Source organism: Lissotriton helveticus, chromosome 8 (genome assembly GCF_964261635.1).
Source record: "Lissotriton helveticus chromosome 8, aLisHel1.1, whole genome shotgun sequence".
Taxonomy (NCBI): domain Eukaryota; kingdom Metazoa; phylum Chordata; class Amphibia; order Caudata; family Salamandridae; genus Lissotriton; species Lissotriton helveticus.
In genome coordinates, this window is record NC_136069.1 from 915,706,706 (window position 1) to 915,722,438 (window position 15,733).

General features: G+C 45.1%; 2 protein-coding genes across 4 annotated transcripts in view; one reads left to right on the forward strand and one right to left on the reverse strand.

Annotated features, from left to right (window-relative positions):
- The window catches only part of CMSS1 (cms1 ribosomal small subunit homolog), a 1,475,838-nt gene that overhangs the window by 931,989 nt on the left and 528,116 nt on the right, over positions 1-15,733 (reverse strand). The gene's annotated exons all lie outside the window — the stretch shown is intronic.
- Positions 1-15,733, forward strand: part of FILIP1L (filamin A interacting protein 1 like) — a 795,845-nt gene that overhangs the window by 312,193 nt on the left and 467,919 nt on the right. For both annotated transcript variants that reach the window (XM_078657733.1, XM_078657734.1), the window contains exon 4: positions 20-193. In XM_078657733.1, the coding sequence (XP_078513859.1) occupies positions 20-193 (174 nt within the window). The remainder of the gene's footprint in view (positions 1-19; positions 194-15,733) is intronic.

Here is a 15,733-nt window from a genome sequence, read left to right on the forward strand (position 1 = left end):
CCTGCTTGCCTTTCTACAGGCTCGTGATGAGGTAATATCGGTGCTCAAAGCTGAAAAAATCGACTTGGCATTGCTGGAAGCGCAATATGGGTTTGTGACACCGAAAAAGGTTCTCGAGGCCCTCCAGAGAGATGCTATTCAAGCGAAGGCACCGCAATGGCAAGAAGACATCTACGAAAAGCCCATGTGTGAGGTACGTGCAGTCGCAATACAGTTTCTCAAAGGCAGGCAGCTGCTTTAAGAGGCAGATGGAATCTTGATGTTGTATTGTTTCTGATTTGTATTCTCAATAAAACCGATTTGAAACAAATAAGCAGGTAGATATACTAGGGACGTGGGAAACTCTGACTGAACCACCGTGCAATAAAAATGTATACATCAGAATGTAAATGTTTTAGACACAAAAGCTGCAAACAATTTATCAGACATTTGCCTTTTCAATTAGAAAAATGTTTCTGTAACTTTAAAATTTAGTTGGGGAAAAATTGAAATTGTATTTGGGATCTGAAATCTCAAAAGTTGACTTGACCATTTTACAACTTGAAACATTAAACCATTTAAAGAGACCACGTAGCAAATGGAGTGAAGCATTCTCTTCTACAGGGCCATCCTTCATGTCTTCAGACTCATCAAACTCCGTCACATGTAAGGATAGTTAGTCGTAGCGCGTAGACTTGATTCCCCAGCCACCCAAGGGTATTGCGGCATGGATTAGCAAACGTTGAAGCATCAAACAAGACATTTTGTGTCATTTTTTGGCTGTACTACCCAGGGCCGACTTCTCAGCATTGGAATGGAGCGTTCCACAAGGCCACTCCATGCACCAACAGAAGTGGCATTACTGGCCATCTTAAGGCGAAAAGAAGGTTTACAGTCATACTGAACCCCAAAACTAAACACTCATTGATGGGAACAGCGGTATCACACGGTTCTGATGGAAACCAGACAAGGATATTTCTTTGCTAGAAAGGTAACAGCCTGCTTCTTATCTTGTACCAGCTCACCATTGTGATTAACCCAAACTGCCCTACTCTTGTACTATTTGCCTTGGAAACCCTGTCCTGCCTTGGCTTCCCTCCCCCAATAAACCTCTACCTAACCTCGGTTCCTCCTGACCACTTTGTTGGTCAAGTTTGGCATCAGGAGTTTCTTGGTCCATATGTATTCAATTGTTGTATTTCCTTAAAGCGGCATAAGATGTCTTTTTTGGGCTGGCCACGTAGATACTCCGTTTGTTCCTCAGGGGTTATTGAAGAATGCTGGTAAAATACTCACTCATGAGTAATGTGTAATGGTGCTGGCCGCTCTTTCCTCAGAGTGCTTCTCTCCTCAGGGTGCCCCACCTCTCTTCAGAGTATTCCCTATCTTTCTTTTGGGGAGATGCTCCCTCTGTCTTGAAAGTTCCACTACCCTACCCTCTCTCAAGGTGTTCCACAGTCTCCTCATGTGATACCTCAAGCCCTTTACCCTCGTGGAGTTGCTCACTATTTTTCTTCTAAGGGTACAGTCCACACTTGCTCACCAAGGTACTGCACCTGTCTTGTGCTATTATCTCCCCTTGGTATGCTGTTCCCCTCCTCCTGGTGCACTTCTTGCCTCTTCTCTCCTCAGTCTGCTATTCTCCCGTCCTCTCAGGGTGCTTCTCATGTTACTGTTCTTTATTCACTCAATGTGGTGTTTTTCCATTTTCCTTGCTGCTCGTGTTGTCTATTCTATCTGGGTGTATCCTCCACACTAAGGTGCTGCACTATTGTTTTCAAAAAGGGATTTCCTGTCACTTTCATGATGCAACTGCTTCTTAAAGTGTTGGCTTCTATCATGTGGAACTGCACAAATCCTCCTACTCCCTATGGTACTAATCTTTCATTTGCAGGCGGAGATCTGCCACCATGTGTGTGTTACTTTCTCTCAAGATGCCAGACACATGGCTGGTGTTCTATTCTTTGGCTTTCACTCAGGGGGCTGCCTATTGCCCATCAGGGGCGGGACTCTCTTTACAGAGGACATCTCAGAGTCCAACCATTTCTCACGGTAATGCGCTCACTGCCTCTTATGGCAGTGTTTCCCAAACTGGGGTCCGTCGACCCCAAGGGGTCCGTGACACATTCCCAGGGGGTCCTCAGGCAGCAGTTTTAAAAGCACTCCAAAATTCCTTGTAGAATTGGCAGTTTTCTATCATTGTGAGAAGTTGGCCTGATGTATGATGTCCACAGTTCTGTGGGCACCTTGTATCAGTCCAAACAATCCCTTATGGTGATGGTTGTAAGTCAACCTTATAGACAAGCTATCCTAGGGGTAGCATGGACTAAGCAGCCTTAAAGGCTTAACTCAATAGGGCATGTGAAGCCAGCTGTTTTACCATATGCAATCCTGTAATACCAAATGAAAGGACACCACACAAGTTATATATTATAAAAATATATGTATTTATTCTCAGAATAATCCCCACTACTCTTTATGAGCAATGAAGCACAAGCGTTTAAACAAAAGCACAATATAACATATACAAGTTGCACGTTTTTGGATGATGCCGGTGGCCACTCAAACCATATATCAAAAAAGTGGTATAACAATCACTAATCGAATGTGGGTAAGGCCTAGGGCCTTGGGAATCGCGTGGACTACACTGGACTAACCACAGTTAGGACGGGAGTAGCCCGCAGGATTCGGGTGCAGTGCAGAAAGCACGGCTTGCACCAATGTAAAGTCAATGGTGCGTAAAAGTTATCATTTTACAGTTTAAAGAGTCTTCCGACTGGACTAGGACTACAAAACTTTAGAGTCAGGCACTAGAGGTGGGTACCAGTGTAAGAACACCGGCGCTAGTAAGTTACCTCACCCACAGGAAGCGGGTGCATAGGTGCCAAAGTGTGTCGGGTTTCGTCACGCAGTTCGATGGTGCCTGAAGATGAAGATGCTGCAGGCGTCCAGAAGAGAAGTGTCCGGTGCGATCCAAGGGTGGATCGAAGTAGAATAGTACCTGAAAGCAGAGGGGACAGAGTCTGGGTCACTGGGCAGTGACCAGGAGAGAACCAGGAAGGAACCAGGCAATGTCGGGCGCAATCAGGTCGATGTCGGGTGCCTTGTCTCCGCTGCCACGTGGACTCTGGGGCACCGAGGATGAATCACGAGCTGTCCCACGAACGCTCTCGCTGTCGGCGGTGTCGGCTTCACGATCGGAGTCAACAAGCCATGGCAAAGGCAACCCACGCAGGATTCGAAGATGGCTTTACACTCGGACCAGCAAGGTCTGAGCGGGTGCTCCTTTTCAGGGGAGCGAGTGCCAGTCTGGAGCAACCAGACCAGCTGTTCAAGTTTGAAGGTTCGTCGGTTCTGGGGCCACTAGCCAACGGGCAAGCGACCGTACCAACGCATCGAGCAGGAAAATGCAAAAGGGCCCCACGCAGCACTCGTTGAGTGTGGAGGGGTGAGCTTCGGTGCAAAAGCTGCTTGGGGCTGGAGCTTCTCAAACTCCAATACACAGCTCCGAGGGAGCCTCGGATGCTGCACGGTCAGCGCTTCGTGGTTTATTCAAGATGGCCGCTCCCACGCTTCAAGTCGCCTCCACGGGTCCCAGCTCTGCATGGACTGTGGATCGGGCTGTTGGAAGTCAGGATAGCTGGCTCTTGTCAGTCTCTGTCGCTCGAGTTCCGGCGGGAACTGCGACAAAGCAAACGTCGAGGTGCTGGATGGTGCCTGTTTGCACAGGGTGGTCACTCCTTGACCACAAGGGAGATTCTTCAGTCTTCCACGTCGAGTGGGATGTCGAAGGGTCCAGAGTTTCGTTTCATAAGTTTCAGTCAGGATAATCTGATGTGCATTGGCACTGCTCCCACCTATATTCCAAATCTGGGGGCTGGATAACCTGCTAGGTCCCTCCTATGGGTGGGACCCAGAAAGGGGGTGGTTACACCCCTTTCCTTTGTCCAGCTTCCCGCCAGGACCGATTTGGCTGGCATTTGCTTGGGGACACCTTGTGCGCCCCAGGCAGTGTCTAGTTTCATTCAACCCTCCCTGCTACAATCCACTATCTCCAGTCTGGGGTGGTGTAACACCTCCCTGTGACAGGAGATCCTTTGATCAAGCCTCCTCTGTCGAGTTTCGGTCAGCAGCAGGAGGCCAGACTAGTGTCTGTGGCAGCAGCATCCATTTTGTGATGCTGGGGCTCTGGTTTGGATTAACCGCATTTGCAGTAAGTAACATGTCTTCCCCTCCTGGAGGGGTGGGACGCTGCCCCCACCGTCAGAATAGTCGAGGGGTAGCATTCCACGTTGTATGACACCAAACACGACATGTTTTGATAAAGCCAAACCGGAGTTGCAATAACCGTAAGGATTATAATGCACTTAAGAGTATATGGTATGGCAGTATCACTGGAACAGCTATAGGGAATTGGTCCCGCAAGCTGCAGACAGGCTCAGCTCATGCCAGAGCACTATCTCACATAATACCAAGCACTCTGCCTCCAGGATTGCTAAGGCCTGCCATAGGAGTGGCTGATAGGTATATATGTGTCCAGATATAGGTTTAGACATAGGTATACTATATCTAAGCAAGGGGTGATTAAACCACCTTGCCCCAGCTGAGTGATCAGCCAGTTGTGTCAATTTAAGAACCAGCCAGGGGTGGCAAAAGCTATGCTTCAGCCCCTGGTAGGCCTTGGATGCCCCTATGCCCTGGGCACCTATAGTGCACTGTACAGGGGCTGACAAGGAGTCCAGTACCAATTGGGTTATGTACCTATAGTACATGTCTGTGAATTTAGAGAGGGAACAGCAGGCTGTGGGTCTGATTAGCAGGCCCACAGCCACATTAAGTCGAAAACCAGTGAAGCAAAAAAGCAAAAATTGGGGTGACCATAGGATAGCAGACCCTACTCTCCTACAATCATCAATAAAAGTGTCAAGATAACACCAGGGATTAGTGTACCTGCTGGAGAGAGGTGAGTTTTGTCCAGTGGCAGGTTTGACTTATCTAATGTACCATGCATTTTAAAAAACAGTATTTTATGTGCATAAGTCAGTGCATTACTTCTTTTGTCACAGAGATTCTTTTGTTACTCTTCAGCTTATAAGAGACAATCATAATCTAGCACGGTGACCTATAAACTGTCATCAAAGAGCTGCTAACACACTGCATGGTACAAGTTAATAACTTATGTTTTTTTCCCAGTCTTTCATTATACTGATGCTGCTAAAGGGGTTTATTTGGGTGGAAATACATTTTTATTGTTAAAGTCAATGCTAGCCACTGTGTTAGGTTCTGAATCCAGAGTCTGTGCTTTTCCAGACCAAGCACTCTTTAAAAATGCCAATCAGTATGAATGACATGTGAATCCTACACCTTGTAGTCCCCTTTGCCTTATGTAACATTATCTCTACACTGATTTACAAGTATGATTCAATGTCTCTATATGTGTGTGATGTGAAGTGCTCTGACATCCTACAATGGTATGAGAGATGCTATAAAACAAATGAAATACATGTGACAGATGTGCTATGGAGAAATGAGAGGCACCGTTGAAGGCTGATAATAAGGGAATCATTGAAGAACCCCAACAAAGATTGTTGTATCCTGGTGCATAGTAAGGTCATCATTTACTATTCTTTAGAAGCGAATACAATTCATACAATACAATACATACAATACAATTTGATAAATGCAGGTGAAATCACTGAAAAAAGGCACTCCAAATGCCCAAACTGATTAAAAACAGATCCCCAGGGATTATGTCTGGCCCTGGGGTTTTGTTAGAAACAATAATCCTGATGACCAGACTGATTTCCTCTGTGGATACTTTCCTACCCTAAGGATCAAGGAATCGAGCATCAAACCCTTCAAAGACATCCCCATCATAATTACCCCCATCTGCCCCCAATGGGGGCAAAAAGACTGCTGCCCCATTTAGTTGTATATTTTTTAAACACGCACTCCCTGGCGTCTAGTGGGCTTTCTGCCCCCCGGGGGAGGGAAGATGGTGGTAATTGTCCAATCTGCCTTCGGAGGGGCAGAAAGACTGATGCCCCATTTTGTTTGGGATGGGACATGGTCATGGCCAATGCCGATGCTTATAATGGGCAGCCCCCAACCCTATATATTTTTTCTAAATCTTTCCCTGGTGTCTGGTGGGCTTTCTGCCCCCGGGGGAGATCAGGTGTAATTACCCCCATCTGCCCCCAGGCAAGAGGGGGCAGAAAGACTGGGGTAATTAAATCTTCTGGGGGGGGCGCACAAGCCATTACTGAAGGGGTCGCTCCCCCATCCCTGGTGGCTAGTGGGTGGATCCCTTCTTGGGGATCGCTCTCTTGTGGTGATGTCCAAATCAGGAATCCACTGGGGAGAGGTGGCATTGGAAAACAGAGGCTCTCCTCTTTCCGATACTGCTCCCAAAGGAATCAGCTCTTGAGGGCTGAGATATGGCCTGAAGCACTGATTCAGTGAAATTAAAACAAGACCATCAGCTTGTTTTACTTTCACTTTCTTGTAATGACATCAGCGCATCCTGAGCGCTAATCATCATTGCAGGACATACATTTAAAAAATCAGGTGGCTCAGGAAGCTTTTCCTGAGCAGCCTGATGTACAAAAATAATGAAGGACTACCTCTGGTGCACTGCACCAAAGGGACCTCGAAGTGACTTTCTAGTGCGGCCGTCGGCCATTGGCCAACGGCTGCAGTTAAAAGGTTAATAAGGAAGGGAAAGTAAACAGCAGAGGTGCACAAGACTGTTTTTTGTTCTTTCTCCTGGCCGGACGATTTGCCCTTTTACATTTTCAAAGTCAGAATGTTACATTTCTTAGCTATTGTGCTGACTATCAGATTTATCGGAAAATTAGCAAACCGAGAAATCACGGAAATCTGGAGAGGCTAATTCCTTAACGTACATGTGCATTATATCATACAGCACTTGTAATACGGCAGGCGGGATATCCTTACTATGTGATGGAGAAACCCATCCACCAAACTAAATCAGGCTCCACGAAACACTCAAAAGGGTGCCATCCGCCTACTCCCTGAAATGCAATGATCATATCTCCACTGATTGAAAATAAATATCCAAACTGTCGATCAAGGACTCATCTTGCCTTAAGCACTGTGCCTTACTCCTAAAGCACTAAATGGTCTTTCCTCACACAATCTTTTCTATTTCCCCATCCCATTCGTGTAAGTTTTTCCAGATGTGTCAATGTTATTTAAAAACCTTTTATGAGGGAAATATAAGAGTTACTGACAAATCAATTGTAAAGTGACTATAAATGTCTTCAGCATTTTCTCAGTTTTTTCCAGAATCTTTCACACCAGCACAAATTTAGCCCTATGAAATTGCAATTTGATTCTGGAATTGTGGCCAATTCCTTCAACCACAGGGCAACACAGTGACAGTATTACAGACTTGAGAGCCTTTTCTTATGTTGACAGCTTGGGCTTGAAGGGTTCAATAAAAAAAGTTCCTCCTGGCAGGGCAGTGCTTCCTGGAGCGTCCCACAGCTATTCCTCATTACACACTTAAAAAGCTTGTTAAAGATGAAGGATATACTCTTGAGAGAAATACTTCACTGTAGTAGACCAACTAACAGTACAAGAGAGGTCGCATTGTAAAAACCTTCTAACTCAGTAGTAGAACATGTCATTTTTATTTCAGGCTCCTATGCACCTACTGCCTGTAATATTATTCTATAGTATGTTTTAACTAACAAAAATGCAAAGAAATCTTGCTCTTAACGGGCCAGATGTAGGTAATTTTTATTTACCGACCTCTTAAATACCGAGTCACACCGACTCGGTATTTAAGAGGTCGGAAAATAAAAATACCGAGATGTAGGTAATTGCAGATGTGCAATTACCGAATCGGAAACAGTCGGTAATTTCCGATGTGGTAAATACCGACCAGTTAATGCCCATGCATTCCTATGGGCTTTGAAGCCCATAGGATTGATTGGGCATATACCGGTCGGTATTTACCACATCGGAAAATACCGACTGTCACAAGGGTGCAGGGGGTGTCACTTTGACACCCTCTGGCACCCCCAAAAGAGGCTCGGGTGCCATGTGGCAGGCATACCTGCCCTAAGGGCAGGTCTGCCTGTCATATGGCATAGGTGTGCATGCACACATGTGCATGCACACCAGAAACGGTATTTTACCATCAAGTAGTATTTGATGGTAAAATACCGATGTGGTACTGCTTGTGGGACTCAGAAGAGTCCCACCTACATACCAATTGTCCGGAATCAGTAATGATACCGACTCGGTATTTTACATACTCGGTAAATTTACCTACCGGTAAATTTACCGAGTCTGTAAATTACAGGGACCTACATGTCAAATTGCTTTTACCGGGTGGTAACGGCCGAATTCGGCCGTTACCACCCGGTAAAAGCCTACCTACATCTGGCCCTAAGTCTCTAATATCGCCAGAAGCACATATGCGGAAAAACCAAAATGTTATTGGTCAAACTGAATATTTCTCTTAAGTAAATGTATGATAGATTTTCCAGTACATCTTCAAGGGACCAAAGAGGTTGTGCTGGGCACCTCTTATGCTTGTATTTCGCGAAAAAGACAAGAATCGCATCCCATCCTTACAGAGCCACAGGCTAAGGGCAGAGACCCTGGGATGTAAAGCAAATGTACAGAGGACCTTTGACATCTCGCAGGTCCAAGCACTTAAGGGTATACTCAGCAGCGCCGGGGCAGTTTTTCAAGTCTAATATTTACTTCACACTCTCAGTCCTCTCCATGTACTTGAGCCTAAACATGCAACTGGACAGCAGAATACGCACTTCAATTTCAAAGAGCGAGTTTCACTAAAATGCCAAATATATGTTACTTGTTTAGTGGGCATCTTGCTGCTTGAAGGGGAGTTGTGTACAGCAATATCTTGCAGGTTCAAAGTAATTATAGTTGTGAATGAATGAATGAGAGAACATTTCTAATGCGCAAGCAACTATTTCAGGAAAGTAGTATCTTGTCCAATGCTTAATTTGAGCCAGTGGGTTCCGGTGCTTGGCACCGGCACTTAATGGGCAGCTTATGAGAGTGTCGCATGGTGTCCCCGTTTGTCTAATTTAGAGATTAGCATAACAACCGTTGTTTATTAATTCAATATGCTTTAACCCCTTGGCTGCGGTGGCAATTCCGCCGCAGCGCTAGGGGGGGCGCGCGGCGCTCACATGCTCGTGACGGAACCGCTACGTCACGAGCCTCGGGTGGGCTGTGCTTGTGACGGAGCGGTTCCGTCACGGCCCCGCCCGCTCAATAGAACGCGCCGCGCAGGCGCGCCGAGCGGGCTGTGACGGAACCGCTCCGTCACCAGCACAGCCCACCCGAGGCTCGTGACTTAGCGGTTCCGTCAAGAGCATGGGAGGGGTTAAACATGACGGATACCTGCCACTCAAGCCATTCTTACACCTTTGGGGGCCTGGAATAGTCCTAGTTCTCACACTTATAGGTGTGTGATGGGAGCAGTTGTGTTAGTACCGTCAATGGCAGCACTGATAGAGGCAATGGGTGGTGCAACAAGGGTCTTGGCACTTTTTTTGTTTGTTTGTTTTTAATACAAATTAAGTACTGAGCCTAACACTAGTGAAAACGCCTCAAATAGCAGATCACACCCATCTATCACATTGCTCAGGCCTGGAACTAGATGCAGTTGAAAGTTAGAATCAGTTACTGGTGTCAGTGCAATGGTCCAAACAGCTGTCACAATATGGTCCTACTTCTGTGACCATGGCTTTTCCCCCAGATTTGTCACAGCAGTCTGAATGAGGCCAAGGTGCAGTACACGCTCAGTAGGAAGAATAAAACACAGAATCCATCCTGATTGCAGCAAGTTCAGACTTGGTGATTTAATACCAGTTTGTCAGTCTTTACAGAGATGTGAGCTTCTAAGCTCCACTTTCTCAGGATTTAGTTGAGGTCGCCACATACATGGAGCGGTATGTAGGCTCAGCTAGATGCTCATGGTTGGTGACCATATGCATTTTGTTCCAGTCTCTCTCTGGGGCCACCACGTGGAGCGTTTACATTATGGTGCTATAAAAATATTCACCTGAATAAACATAGGCCGTCAATAGGTCATGCATGGAGTCCAGCACCAAACATTCTTGTTCAGAGCTTTCCTTCAAGACCCTGTAGCAATGGCTCTATAGTAGAGTATTTTAGAAGCTGGACAATACTGACTAACAAGTTTTTCCCATACAGCAGTACCGAAGTGACAGGGAGGGATCAGCTCACAATGTCTGCTCACTCAGTCGTCACAACTACCTTGTTTTCCCCCAGCCATTTTTTAGCGCAACGTTCAACTTCCACTAAATCACAAGTTCCAAGCCTAAGAGAGAAGACATTATGGTCAGACACACCACATGTATCCACGTTCCACCCCCTTGCAACAGCGAGCTGCCCCATATAGTAACTACTAGAATCTTACTAAAGTGGATGTGACGCGGAGCTGGAGGGGAGCAATCGCAATAGGGAAACTACAAATTGAAAATAAAAAGGTACTCAAGGATAAGGTACCCAGTCTGAGGCACCCACTTCAAGTTGTACCTTTAATCTTGTAGTACATTTTTTTAAGGGGAAGTACATACATCTAAATAGAAATAGAAATACTGCACATAACAATTTCGAAACACTTGCGCCAAAAGCATTTGCCTCTGTCCAACAAAGCTTTATGGAGATCATTTACATATAGAACTACACAATCCACTAGTACCCTTATGCTGAAGGAACATTATTCCATGCAATATTTTAAATGTTTACGCAATGCAGCAAAAGCACATAGGAATGACCAGTTTTACAAAATGTCCTCCAGAATTCAGACAAGGTTTTTAAGGAATATGACTAGAAATAAACATTTTTTATCACCGATATGATACACCCTATTCCATTATTACAACGTATTTGAGTTACTTCTTGTTGTGGGTATTACTAGGCATAAATCAAACTTTCTGGCATAAGCAATACACCAATGAAAACTTTTAAAAGCAATACAAAAATATTTCCTTTATTTTCTGTTCTTTTATATTAATATTTCTATAAAAAATATATTTGAAAGGTAATTAATTCTTTATCCTAGCAAATCATCTTACTTACAATAACTAAACCCCGAGAAAACATACACAAGTAAAATGCCTTAGAGCTAAATGCAGTCTAGAGAGTTAGTACCTTCCCAATCTGCTTGTTGTGCCTGGAGTGATAAATGGCTTTTGTCATTTTACAGCTCGGCAAGGACAGCACTGTGCTAGTCCTATGCTTAAAAACTTTGCTGTAGAAATGGTAAAAGACTTTGTCCATTTCTATCTCAGCCTGGATAGCACTGTGCTAATCCTATGCTTATAGACTTTGATAGAAAAGCAGACATTTGAAGTGAGCAGATCTAGAGTGTCGCTGGTGTTGAGAGTGCTCTATACAGGAGCTGCTTTCCACCTAAACTTGAGAACTAGCCAGAGTTATCTGCATCTTTTTTGAATATATATATATATATATCCATTAAAGAAGCCATATTCTTACAGCCTCGTGTCCGTGCCTACTTCGTTGGTTCGTTCTGAGGAAGCAGGATTGGTTGTTCATATATATATATATATATATATTCACTGAAAAAACCATAGGTTATAGACCATATATAGTTAGGAATTAGCATTTAAAAAACCTTATTTTACTCACACAAAACCATTGAAATTCCATATATAGTTAGTTGCACTAACTATATATCGCGCACCCGCAATCCACTGCTGATCATGTCACATATTACATCATTCATGACATGGTCAGTGACATCACTGATGACATCACTGATGACATCTCAAATGACATCACTGATGACATCACTGATGACAACATCCAGTGACTGTATGTTTCTGTAAAGTTAAAATATGTCTTACATATTGAAGAATGAGTGGATGTATAAGTGTCTGGATGAAGGATTTAGTAGGTGCGTGACTGACTGTATGAGTGAGTGATTAAATGTGTCTCACTGAATGCATGGGTTAGTGACTAAACTGTCTTAATTTGTGCATCATTATGTCTGTTGTGATGTAAACTGCTGCATGTGTTGATCATTAGCTATACGAGAGGCTATATGTGTTATTAATTGGTTGCCCAAGTATTTCTATGGGAGATTGAGTTTGTGTGGGGGTGGCTGGAAGGTGTGTGACTCTATGCATAGATGTGTGAGCAGTTTATTCACTAGGTGTATGAGTTCAAGAGTGCATGTGGAAACAGCTACATGGGCAGTTGACTGTGTGCATGAGTGTATTGATGAGTGAATGGATATCTCAATGCTACATGTCATAGTAAGTACATATGTAAAACACAGTACATGTGAGAGTTGGCATATATAAATAACTGTGCATGAGAGCCACTGAATGAGTGAGTGGTTGTATCGATCATTGTGAACTTGTATCAGGGATTGTATAAGAGAGTAAATATGTGTTAGTATATGTTTCAATAAGTAAGGTGTGTTTAACTGTATAGTTGAAGAAATGGAGGTGAGATTGTTTCTTTGCATGACTGACTGGGTGTGTGAGTAACTCCATGGATGAGTGGCAGTGTGTGAGTGTCTGTATACACTGAGTGTATCTAAGGTTATATTAGAGTCTGAAGAGGTTTATCGTATTAGCACAAGAATGATGTCAAATGAGATGTCATCAGTGATGTCATCAGTGATGTCATTTGAGATGTCATCAGTGATGTCATCAGTGATGTCACTGACCATGTCATGAATGATGTAATATGTGACATGATCAGCAGTGGATTGCGGGTGCGCGATATATAGTTAGTGCAACTAACTATATATGGAATTTCAATGGTTTTGTGTGAGTAAAATAAGGTTTTTTAAATGCTAATTCCTAACTATATATGGTCTATAACCTATGGTTTTTTCAGTGAATTTCAATGGTTTTTTAATAGCAAATATCATAAGCTGTCGAATGTCAAATACGTGGTAAGTAAAAACATTTTCGTGTTTATGCACACTGATCTGCTTTGAATGCTGCCCCCCACCCCTCATTTCTATTAGGAGTACTCTCTCTTTGCAGATAGTGAAGGGTAGTTAACGCAGGCCTTTGCCCCCGTTGTAATCCGTCGTGCCTGCTTCTCTCTCCATTTGATTGATTGTTCTCTTTGGTTCATTCTCTATTTACAAACAAGCACAGAGTCGCAATACTCTGTTTAGTCTTTGCAGATAGCGAAAAATCGTGTAAAAAAACAAAAGGAATCGAGCAAAATCAGTAGGCCACTAATGGGATCTCTTTTTGACCTCCCTAAAATAGAAACATTAGGAACAACCTGTTGATAATACCAATGTGTATGTACATAAGCGGCGTTCATTTGTGTTCACAGTACCCCTTGTTGATTGTTTGAATCGAGCATTGAATTGTTCGAAGTTGGTTCTCTTAAGAATCTTCTCTGCCTGCAAACGAGGAAGAATAGGAATATTCTCTCTCCCTTTGCAGATAGTGAAGGGTAGGTAACGCAAACCTTTAACACGTCGTGCCTATTTCGTTCCTCATTGATTGATTGTTTCCCCAAACATTGACTGTTTGGGAATTGGTTCTTTTTGGAGGTGTTCCCTGTTTGCAAATATACGTAGGAAAATCTTTGCAAATAGTGAAAGGGTACGTAATGCGGACCTTTCTCCCCCGTTGTAATCTGTCATGCCTATCTACTCCCCACTGATTGATGCACCTGTTTCACCCGGACCATTTACTAGAGATACGTCATCTGGCCCGACCAGAGAGCACCCCTAGTGAAAAGGACATATGCAATAATAACGAAGTGATCACTGTATCCTGTTAACAGAAACTTTAGCATGAAACAACCTGGAAAGAAAAGAATAGGAAAACGAAAATCAGTAGGCCACTGATGAACATGAACTTTTATTAAACAACGAACAAAGAAACGATAACATAACGTAATGATAAAACCTATTAATGTCCTAGAAACAAGAAAACGTAAGAATATGCCAGTGGTGAGAGACCAGAAAAACAGTAAGAGAAACCAAATCACCCCTCGCTGTCCCACCGCCTGCCACGCCAAAAAAATCGATAGACTAGGGAAAATGCAAGTCAGTAGAACATCCGCCCCCACTCTGGAAACTTCCAAGGGGGGGCAGGGTTGCGGCTACGCCCAGCCGGGAGCAGCCCATATAAGGCGGGTCCTGCTGCCACGCCTCGGCCAGGAGATCCTAACGTAGGGTGTAGCCGGAGGAGAGGCCGAGGCCAGCGGGACCCGGCCAGGGGATTGCCTTTACAACGCTGAAGAGTTGCAGGGGGGGGAATATCTCCTCGACCCTCCCCTCTCTCTCCCAGTCCGGCCGCGGTGGCCCTTGACAGTTTCAGGTAGTCCCGCCACATGCTCTTCCGGTCCGGCCACCAACGGTCGGGGGGCCGAGGCCGACGGGATCCGGCTGCAGCCGATAAACCAAGGAACCCGTTCATGGGGCTAGAGCTAGGGGCGTCCGGCCGACATCCACCGGAAGCCCGGCCCGAAGACGGACGGGACACTTCTTCTTTCTTGAATAATGGCTGCGACAACACTGGGGGGGGATGTCTTGCACATGCCTCCGACCCCCCCCCCCCCGTCCTCATCGCCTGGTCCGGCCATAACAAATCTCAAGCGAGACGCCGTGGGGTGCACTGGGAGGGAGAGACGGTGCGAACAGGCCTCTCCCGCCTCCCCAGGTGGAGGCTTCCCAGCTGCACCCTCAGCGCTCCAGGCGCCCGGAAAAGGGTTCTTCCACTGTGGCCATGCTGCAACGTCTCGCCCGGCAGGGTGGAGCCCGTCCGCTCATTTGACCCCGCGATCGCCAGTAGCTACCGAACTCTCAAAATGGCGGTCAACCTGGCAAGAGCGGGCCCAGCATAAAGAAATGGCCCGGTCACTGGTTGACTCCACCACCGTAGTCCTCCACGACCTTGAAGATTCTAGAGGAGCCGCGGGAGTCTCCGACCCCCGATGGGGAATGACTGCCATGATCGCCCGTGGAGTGACGAAACTGTATCCGCGGGACGTCGGCGCTCCCATGCTGGCGCCAGCCTCACTTTGAATTACTAGAATCCTGCAGACCTCAGTTCCGGTGAAAGCACAGTGTGACCCGGTAGGAAAAATGGTTGCACCCCCTCCCCTTTTTGACTGATAGTTCAAACCACCGATCCTTTCCTTGCCCTTTTAACGGAACTTTGGACTGCCTCCCCCTCTTTTACATTTTCTAGAGAAAACAAAACATTAACCACTACATTAGCATAGCAGTTGACACCAGAACTGTTTTCAAATTGAAAACCAACAACATCTTCAACAGAATCCTTTTTGTTTCTGCTGTGACCCTGCTACAGCACAGGCATTGTCCCCAGCAGTAATTCTGCAATGCCGGTAAGAATAGCTGTGGTGCCTACTGGACTCACTCACCCCCGCGGCGCCCCACGCCGTTATTTGCTGGGCGGCAACTTACTAGACATCACTTTCGTGCCATCTAGATTTCAGCGCGTTCTGCTGCCTTGGAACTAGTCGCACAACAGACTGCTACTGACGACCCACCCCCAGGCAGCATCTTCTGAATTTTCATAATTTGAAAGAACTAGTAACATGTCCTCATCAGGAATTCAAAAGAAATTGCCACGGTCTCTTCGTTGTTTAAATATTTTTACTGTTTTTGTTTTGTTGTATATATTTATATGTTATTAAAGTTTTATATTCCTACTACTTTGTTGGAGTGCTATATATTTTTAATGTGACA